Source organism: Sander vitreus, chromosome 16 (genome assembly GCF_031162955.1).
Source record: "Sander vitreus isolate 19-12246 chromosome 16, sanVit1, whole genome shotgun sequence".
Taxonomy (NCBI): Eukaryota; Metazoa; Chordata; class Actinopteri; order Perciformes; family Percidae; genus Sander; species Sander vitreus.
The window spans coordinates 27,297,099-27,307,737 of NC_135870.1; the positions used below are offsets into that span (position 1 = coordinate 27,297,099).

The following is a 10,639-nucleotide window of genomic DNA, read 5'->3' on the forward strand; positions in this document are numbered from 1 at the left end:
AGAGGCGTAGTCCTTGCTGCAGCGACCACAGGTTCGATTCCGACCTGCAGCCCATTCCTGCATGTCATTCCCCCTCTCTCTCTCCTCCTTTCCTGTCTGTTTTTCCTCAATATTTATAGCTTTGGCCATGTAACATAAACACCCGGCATTGTACATTATAACAACAACAACATTATACATATGACAGAAAATACAAAGATGCATAATAGGTCTCCTTTAAACTGCACTAATAGGGCTAATGGGCAATTAAAGTATTATTATTTTTTCCAGCTTTATTTATTCTGGGGGAGTTCACTGTCCAGAGAACTGAAACAACAACCTTCTGGTCACAAGCTCACATCTCTAACGTTTAGGCCACCACTGCACAGGTCTTAAATCGATAATTGTTATTTCATATTTGAAAACATAAAAGAGGGCAAGTGCGCCATTTATAAGATTTATGAGCAACGGGGGGCTCTTGTGGCCTCAGGGTTGGGGCACCAACCATGAACCGCAAAGTTTGTGGGTGGTTTGTTGCATGTCAATCCCCATCTCTTTTTACTCACTTCCCGACATCTCTCTGCTGTCCATATCCCATAGCGAGATACTGAAATGAATGCTATGAATGGTAAATGACACAAGTTCAGGGGATGTACTCATGCTCCTCAGAAAACCAAGGTTTCCCAAGTTTTGATCACTCAGCATGCTGTAGTTAAAAAAACATGCTTCCATACCTTCACCAATACTTTGACGAGGTCCATCTTGTTCAGCAGTAAACAGACGACTATGTAGCGAGCATAATATCGAAGCTTCTTCACTACTAATTCTGGCCTGATAAAAGATAGAAGGAAATATGAGCATGTAGAGTCAAACAAATCCACATTAAAGGAGGGCACATTTAAAGCCTTGTTCGTTAAAGCTACTGATGACACGTATGGTTCACGTTTCAATTCAAGGATTACAATTAGCATGTTTGTGTTTTTGCATACAACTGATCATCTTAGTTTGCTTGCCAGTGTCTAAGAAATGCAAAATCCAGTCTAACGTTACTCTATATTTTTCTTATTGTATTAAACATTATTATCAACAAATCCAACAAACCTAGTTGCAGACCCAAACCAACCACAAGTATTGTGTGTATCCAAAGCCTGATAGATATTATTCCTCTGTGCCATAGAGCTCCATTGTTGTCCAAAAACTATTAAAAACACATCAATGAGCCACACTGTTACTCTAAATACTTACAAGATCACCAAATGTGGATTAATCTACTTCTAAAAAATAGGAAATTACTTTTTAAAAATTAACTTATATTCATGACATGTTTTTAAAGATTTACATCTTCAATAGAAACAAATAAGCATATGGCTGAGAGCCACTGACAGAATAGGAATGTCAGAAAGTATTGAGAGATGGTCTTGGTTGTAATGGTGGTGGGATTTGTGGACAATAAAACTAGACCCTAGACTTTAAATTTGCTGCACATTTCCATAATTTATGGAAAGAGAAAACTGATATTTGGCTAGTTTTTTAGAAACAGCAGGAAAAAAAAGAAATTAAAAAAAACTACAAACTAAAGCAATTTATTATATCCAAGCAAAGGCATCTAGTTCCTTAAAATTGCAACTCACATTTAAAAAAAAAGATTTTTAGAACATACCTGTCTTCTTTGTTGACCTGATAGTAGTAGGAGCGCTGACGAATGGCTGAGTAGAATGAAAAGGCCTCATTCAGGTAACTTGTTTCTGAGGTACGAAGGCTGTCAATCAAGATTAAAAAATCAGTTGTATTACCATCTCTGGAGTGGAGCATATTTCAATACATTCATAACATTTCCGTACACTTCAGGCTGAGAATGTTTTTATTTATCACCACACCCCCTTATCTATATTCCATTTCACTTTTGCACTTTACGCTGATGCACTTACATGTACGAAATGAAGTAGCTGGTCCGCTTGGAGACACCCACACAGTCCGAGCGACCAAGCCTTGTTTTGCAATTGTTACTGTGCTTTTGTGATTAAAATAGGGTCCAGTGTTTCCCACCAAACACAATGGGCTTAATGCAAGAACACAATACATTCCATTCTCAAATGTAACACTTTGAAGTTTCTTTTCTTTAAAGTAGGGCTGGAGCTATTGATTATTTTAGTAAAACAGTATTCTCTACCGATTATTCCATCGATTAATCGAGTAATCGGATAAGAAATACTTTTGCTTTATAGTAAACTTAAATATACAAAAGACAGGTTTACTTTTTAGAAAAAAAAAGAACCTTTTTATTGCCTAAATTGCATACAATGACAGGGATAGGTGCTAATATTTTCAAGCACTGGCTGCACTGTAATTTGACTGTACAAAGCTTACAGCAGGGCTATTCAACTATACTGTTCAGGAGGACACAATCTCAGAAGGCCTATACTGAGTAAGGAGAAAGAATGAAGAATGCAGACATCACTAGCATGGTCTGATGATGTCATTCACATGCATATTAAGTAGCCATTAACCACTCCAGCAGGGAGGGGCCGGTTTGTTTCCGGCAGCCGCTGAGTATACAAGAATTTGTCAAAATTTCAAGATTCGTGGAAAACTAATAAACAGACTACAAACCGACACCTTCGTTTAGCTCGTTTGTGAAACATTGATATTTGCAGAGTAGCATGCTGTAGTTGTGTAAAGGCGCTTACCCACTGCTAGTACCAGCTCTACTCGGCTCGGCCGCGGTGCCCCGTCCTCCTTTTTCCATTGCAGATTTAGTACTGCCTCATGCGTGAGGCGAGCGTGGCTGGTCGTCATAGCGACGCCGCAGGAAACTCTCGTGACCTAACGCGACACACACACACAGAACGTCGAAGGTGTGTTGTTTTTGATTCTCGGCATGTGGCTGTTGCCACAACCAGAAGACAAATTTTGTTTCAAAAGAAGCAGGAGGCAGCAAAAAAAACAACGCTGGCTAAACTATTTAAAAATGGCAGGTTTGTTTAGGACACCCCCATCTGTCCCTAGCAATGATGACGCAGTGATTAGTAACGATTCTCTCCGACCAATCAGTTGTCTGCAGGTTTTCACGTCACCTTTTGGTATCGCCTCAGCTGGCTTGGAACCTCGACGGAGGTGATACTGAAAAAACTACCTATTGGCAGGTACCAGGGACTTTTTTTTCATAATGGAAAACCAAAAAAGGCGAGCAGAGTCGAGGCGAGTCGAGCAGGTATTATGTGATGGAAAAAACGCCATAAAACAGCGCGGTGGACAAGAGCAGCAGACGTTAATGTTAAATGGTCTCGGGTTTGCTCTGTGGAATGGATGAAATGTTGGATGGATGTTTTCTGAGATGCTGTAGCATTGACGCCCTGCTATTGTGGTAAGCTAGTTCGATTTTACAATAGATACACTATACAGTTTTCGTTTTTTTCAGCTTAAAACGTATCCAAACTTTGTTGTTTTCTCTTGCCTGGCTCTTCTCTTAGCCCCTCACTATTTTTGCTCTCTTCCTTAATGTGTAATCTGCGCCCTCAGTATTGTGTTCACAGAAGCGTCAGCCCGTTGTGCGCTAGTACCTTATTGGTCCGTATATAAGACAACCCTGATTATAAGACGACCCTCCCTTTTTCAAGACTCATTTTTGGAAAAATACTTCATAAAAGCCAAATATTGTTTTCATAAAGAACATATTTTTTATTTGAAAATAATTCTAATAAAAACACATTGAATAAAACAAGGTAGGCTGTTGTTTTTAACATCTTTTAAATAAAATAATATTTTCAATATCTTTTTAAAAGAAAGTGTCACAATTATTTTTAGGGAAGCGATAGTGACATGCTTGATACAGTTAGACTTCTAGTGATGAATCGGCAAAAACACGTTTTATTTCTCCGAGTCACGGCTTTGTTCTAACACCGCTGGGCGCTCTCTCTTCAGTCACTCTCTCTCTCCACCATATAACGTTACCGTGCTTTCGGGCGCTCGTTGAGGCTTCTGCTTTTTCGACCAATGGATTATTGGAATGGATTATGGATAATTTTATTTCTATAGTTTATAGCCAACTTCTCTATTGGCTGTTGAAACAGGTGAAGTCCCTTACGTGCTGCGACTTGAACAGCTGAAAGTCTAGACCCCGAGAAGACAACCCCATTTTTTCTGGGTCGTATATTTGGACCAATACAGTAATAATCATCCGTGCGGAAACACAGTGAGCGGTACAATGTTAGTTACATTGATCAAAATTTTGCATTTAGGATTTTTAGTAATCAAATTATTCAAGGAATCATTTCAGCCATACTTTTTTTTTTTAAGATACATTTTTTATTGGTTTTATATTTTTAAACATACAGAACAGACAAACACAATTGAACAAGAACAACAGCCCTCTCCACCCCCCACCCTCTGCGGTCTCGAGGAAAACAAAACCAAACAAACAAAAACAGAAATCACACCTTGCCTAATCGCTCTCCTCTGATTTTTTGTGATGCTGAGCTATCATCTTCTTGGTCGCGGTTGATCCGGCCAGCTAAATTTTCTTCTGTCTCCCAAGTAGGTGTAATTTAGGGTCATCATTAAGTAACAAAACAATCGGGTCAGTAGGAATTCGACATCCTATCACATCAGATATTATTGATAGGTTTTCATTCCAAAACTCATCGCACCTGTTCACACTCCCAAACCATGTGCAGGAAAGTTCCAGTTTGTTCAGGTTGACAGAACATGCAATAGGGAGTAGGAATGACTTTAGAGATGCATCTCTTCTGAGGAGTCCAATATGTCCTATGGCATATGACATATGTTGAAGTGGATCCGCTGGTGATTTGGGTTCTTAGAATAGTGGGAAATGTTGTCCCAAACTGTCTCCCAATTAATTACATTCCCCTCCGGGCTCAGCTCTCGCTCCCTTTTCTTTACTATTGGGAGTTCTCCTACGGATACTTGCATCAGTTTAGCATAAATCCTGGACACTAATCCTCTCACAGGAGAATCAACAAGCCATTTAATGATTGGGTGTATCTCAAGACTGTTCCCCCATGGTACTCCATAACATTTTAGGGCTGATCTAAAGCAAAGATAAAGGAAGAAGGATGTCCTAGGGACCTCATAGCTAGCTCTCAGGTCTTCAAAACTTAACATACCTTCATCATTGAATAGCTGGTCTAGAGTATAAATACCTCTGTCACTCCACTGGTTATAAACAAAAGGTTTGTTATAGGGCTGGGCGATATGGCCTAAAAATAAAATCCCAGATTTTTTCAAAATAAATCTGATTTAAGATTTAAATTGATTTTTTTCTCCCCCTACTTAAAATCAATCTGCAGATGACAAAGAAATTGTTCAAAACAAGTTTTAACTTTATTTTGTTTTGACTCATACACACAAGCACACACATGGGCATGTATACCATTATGATTATTCATGCCAATTTTATGGAAATATAAATTGGTATATATTGAGTGTTTCTAACCCTGTTTCTTTTTTTTTGGACAAAACGGATGCGTGAGATAAAGCTGTTTTCCTCGCTAAAAGTTCAAATCATTTTAACGTTATTGCGCATTAATGCGCAACCTTGTCCCTGTTTTCACCTGTTGCTGAGTAACGTACATTAACATCCCATGGTCTCTTGAACGTAGCATACCTGTAGCAAGCTCCTTCGTAGTAGCTAACTAGCAGTAAAAACAAACGTCGAAGAGGAGCTCCGTGCTACAGAGCGGCGATTGCTAGTTGTTTAAGCTGCTACAGACCTCCGTCACAGCTCGGTCGTATCAGCAGCATTTAGTACATGTGTTGAGCCGCAAAAGAGTTCCTCAACACCGCCTCTGGTGCCCTGCATGGTGCTCCTTCAGGTCAGCAGTAGCTGGTGGTTCAGTTATCCGAGAATAGGTGACTCTCAGCCGGGGACAGAGCACTGCGAGCTGCCGGTCATTTCGGCGGAGATTACAGATAACTAAGTAATGAAACGACTAGTTAAGAAAAGAATTAATGTTAGTCCCTGTCACTGCCATGTTGTTTGTGTATCTCTATGGCAAACTCGCGGGGGGAGGGCAGAGCCCATTTGGAGCTACGGGAGCCCAGAGGGGAGCGTCGGCGAATGTTAAGGAGAAAATCGATTTTCATTTAAATAAATCAACGTTAACTACACATTCGACTTAATCGATAAAATCGGTTTATCGCCCAGCCCTAGTTTGTTACCAGACATTAAGTGTATGTTGTGCCAAATTGGGGTGTTCAAATGCCACTTTATGGTGTAGCGTAGTTGCTCCTCCACCTGTTTAAAGTTGGTCAATGTGTTGGTGATAATAGGGCCATAGGCTAGCATACACTTTTTTGGACACACCTGTAAAGGCAAGGACTTGCAGTCTTAGACTTTCAGTGAGGTTTTGCTCTATTTCTCTCCATGGGACTATAGATGAGGGGTCCATCCACACTCTGAGGGCCCGTAGCTGAAAGGCTCTGTGGTACACTTTAAGGTTGGGGAGTATTAGTGAGTATTTTAGCCTAGGTTGTTTATTATTCCAAATATACTGCCGAATTACGGTATCAAGTTTCTTCCAGAAATTTATTGGTGGGGGTAAGGGGATCATTGTACTAAGTAAGAAATTCACACGAGGAACTATGTTCATTTTAACAACAGCAATCCTGGACCGTAGCCATGCCGGCAGCGCAGACCAATTGGCCAGATCCAAATATGTAATTTTGTTTTGGGTTGGTATTGTATCACTAATAGCTGATGTCACTTGTCTGTTGTATGAATAGAAGACAAGTGTTCTGAATAGAAGATTAGATTTATTAGGGGTCCAAGCCCGAGTCTGGAAGAACCCACACAGCAGGGCTGTGGAACCCTATTGTTTTATTTTGTGTCCTATTTTCCATATTATTAGGGGACAAAGCCCGAGTCTGGAAGAACCCGGCTGGTCCAAAACTCCGCAAGGACCTCGGGCACAACAATTGACTCACTTCCACAACTAGGTGGCACTATATCAGAAAAAACGCATTTGGCTCTATAACTCCAACACTGTACATTCAAAAACCCTATATCCACGCGTTCCCTGGATCTAACTGAATCTCCTGATATAGGCCACGCCCATTTCCGCCTAGACTTTTATGTGTGAAAAATCGTGATTTATCAAATTCGAACTCCTCCTAGACCGTTCTTCACGAAACTTGGCAGGTAGCATCTCCAGACCGACCTGACAAAAAGTTATTAAAAGAATTTTTATAGGATAAACACACACATTTTACAAACATTTGCCACTAGGGGGCGCTAAAAGTACAAAAAGTTTATATCTCATGAACGGCTCATCCGATTTTTACAAAATTTGGATGGTACCATCTAGGGCCACTCCTGAGGCCACCCCTACAGTGGGGTACTGATTAGTCAAAGTTGGCATGGCCTATGGGACCCACGTTTGGATTCACCACTTACACTAAAGTGAATAACTTTAAATTAACAGGGTAGACGTACAATGGGAAAGTGACCTCACGTACCAAAAATTACACATGTAATAATGACGTCAAACGTGTTTTTGCCTATAACTCCCACATTACACATTAAAAAACCTTACATCCCCGTGTTCCTTGAATTAGGCTGAATCTGATGATGCCCATTTCTGCTGAAAACCGTTTTGTGCAAAACCAACTTTTTCGAACTCATCCTAGGCCGTGCGACCGATCTGCACGAAACCTGGTACATAGCATCTCCAGATGGCCCTGACCAAAAGTTATTAAAAGAATTTTGCGACGTTAAAATATGCGCATTTGACATCCAAATATTTTTCCTAGTTAGCTACGAAACACATATCCTATCATATCTCAACCAAATTAAATGTTGTCAGCAAAAAACTTGAGCTCATTGTTCAATATCCCACTGAGATGCTCTCCACCAAATGTGGCGGAGATCGGCCATAAGGGGGCGCTAAAGTCAATGTAGACCAGTTTGGGCCCTTTTTCCCCCTTCTGAGGTCGAGCGCGTCGTATAAGATGCTAAACGGCCCTTCTGATTCATTACTTAACGGTATAATTATAACTAGTAGAAACGTATGGTCTTTTAGCTAAAAGCTAACAGTGGCCCCTTTCTGCTGATGTTTTTGTTGTCTTCCTAGCCCTTACAGACGGTTTTGGATCCAGTCTGACTTTTTCGGGGTCTTTGTGCAATTAATCCATACTGTTACATCCAAGATTGATACATTGTATGTAAGAAATGTAAATAGCTTATGAGTTATAAAGTTCAATATGTTTATTTTTGCATTGGATGACTCCAAATATATAGAACTGCAGATGTGATGCTCGTTCGGCATGCCGCTCTTAGGCTCTGTACCAAATTTGGCGAAGATTGGCCATTAGGGGGCGCTGTATCTAAGGTAGACCAGTTTTGGTCTTTCTACTCAATGTTAATGGGATATTTGCAACGGCAGAGTACTGCAGACCTTGCGGCTCACACCTCTCGATATTCACCAACGTTTGCCTCCCCACATAACGCTTTGGGTCCTGCTTTCGCGCGCTCCCCGGGTCATCGGGGGCAACTGGCGCAGCTCCCCGGGGCGTCAGGGGCGACTGGCATCGGAGGCTTGGACCCCGTCATAACTGCTTGCAGTTCTAGTTCCAATTGATTTTATAGCCGGAGATTGAGCCAAATTCGTTAAAGATCTTAAGGGTTTTTGGAACAGTCCTCAAGGTCAGATATGTACAGCAAAATATCATCTGCAAATAGCGATACTGAGTCTGAGTTGGATTCAATCTGGACATTACATATTTTATTTTGCCTTATGGCTTGGGCTAACGGTTCAAGAGAGATCACAAATAGCATGGGAGATAGCGGGCATCCCTGTCTCGAGCCCCGCACAATGGGGAATGGCTGTGAATGCAGGCCATTGGTTGAGACTATGGCCGTGGGATTCGCATATAAAGTACGTACCATGTCAATGAATTTGGCTCCCAAACCAAGCCTCTCCATTACTTGCCAATAGTTCCACTCTAGGCGGTCAGAAGCCTTTTCCGCGTCCAGTAATAAAATTGCTGCCGTTGTTGGAAGGTTTTTGGCTTCTTCTATTACATGGAGTAATCTGCGTACAGTGGGCAGAACAAGTATTTGATACACTGCCGATTTTGCAGGTTTTCCTACTTACAAAGCATGTAGAGGTCTGTAATTTTTCATCATAGGTATACTTCAACTGTGAGAGACGGAATCTAAAACAAAAATCCAGAAAATCAATTGGTATGATTTTTAATTAATTAATTTGCATTTTATTGCATGACATAAGTATTTGATACATCAGAAAAGCTTAATATTTGGTACAGAAACCTTTGTTTGCAATTACAGAGATCATACGTTTCCTGTAGTTCTTGACCAGGTTTTCACACACTGCAGCAGGGATTTAGGCCCACTCCTCCTTACAGACCTTCTCCAGATCCTTCAGGTTTCGGGGCTGTCGCTGGGCAATACGGACTTTCAGCTCCCTCCAAAGATTTTCTATTGGGTTCAGGTCTGAAGACTGGCTAGGCCACTCCAGGACCTTGAGATGCTTCTTACGGAGCCACTCCTTAGTTGCCCTGGGCTGATCCCTCACCTTCCTCATGATCATTGATGCCCCACGAGGTGAGATCTTGCATGGAACCCCAGACCGAGGGAGATTGACCGTCATCTTGAACTTCGTCCATTTTCTAATAATTGCGCCAACAATTGTTGCCTTCTCACCAAGCTGCTTGCCTATTGTCCTGTAGCCCATCCCAGCCTTGTGCAGGTCTACAATTTTATCCCTGAAGTCCTTACACAGCTCTCTGGTCTTGGCCATTGTGGAGAGGTGGAGTGTGTTTGATTGTGTGGACAGGTGTCTTTTATACAGGTAACAAATTCAAACAGGAGCATTTAATACAGGTAATGAGTGGAGAACAGGAGGGCTTCTTAAAGAAAAACTAACAGGTCTGTGAGAGCCGGAATTCTTACTGGTTGGTAGGTGATCAAATACTTATGTGATGCAATAAAATGCAAATTAATTGATGTGATTTTCTGGATTTTTGTTTTAGATTCCGTCTCTCACAGTTGAAGTGTACCTATGATAAAAATTACAGACCTCTACATGCTTTGTAAGTAGAAAAACCTGCAAAATCGGCAGTGTATCAAATACTTGTTCTCCCCACTGTATATTGTCTGCAGCTTGATGCTTTGGTATAAACCCTGATTGGTCAGGGTGGACTAGCTTCTCAATGAAGCATTCTAGGCATAATGCCAAGACTTTGGAACAAAGCTTAATATCAGTCCCAACGAGGCTGATGGGCCTGTAGTTCGAGCACTCCGTAGGATCTTTGCCCTTTTTGTGTATGACCGAAATTAGTGCAGTGTTGGTTTGTTGATGAAAAGGTGCCCCTCTCTATGGCCGAGGTTAAAGTTTGTAAAATGATAGGTCCTAGTGTGTCAAAGTACTGTAGTAAAAGTTCTGATGGAATTCCATCGAACCCCAGTGTTTTCCCTTTCTTAGCTGTTTTTAACACTGATTTGAGCTCCTCTAACGTAATAGGTTGACCCAGTTCTTCTGCCTCCTCTGGGTCGAGAAGAGGCAGGTTTAGCTCTTTCAGGAACTTTTGGCACTGTGTCGGATCCGGATTTCAGGAGGATTCATACAACTTTGAATAAAAGGATTGGAAAGTGGCAGTGATATCTTTAGGATTCGTTGAGATA

At 41.2% G+C, this 10,639-nt stretch overlaps 1 protein-coding gene across 2 annotated transcripts in view; it reads right to left on the bottom strand.

Moving 5' to 3' along the window:
* The window catches only part of scai (suppressor of cancer cell invasion), a 108,695-nt gene that overhangs the window by 67,735 nt on the left and 30,321 nt on the right, over positions 1–10,639 (bottom strand). For both annotated transcript variants that reach the window (XM_078271060.1, XM_078271059.1), the window contains 2 exons: positions 1,640–1,738; positions 714–810 (listed from right to left, as the gene is read on the bottom strand). In XM_078271060.1, coding sequence (XP_078127186.1) covers positions 714–810; positions 1,640–1,738 — 196 coding nt within the window. The remainder of the gene's footprint in view (positions 1–713; positions 811–1,639; positions 1,739–10,639) is intronic.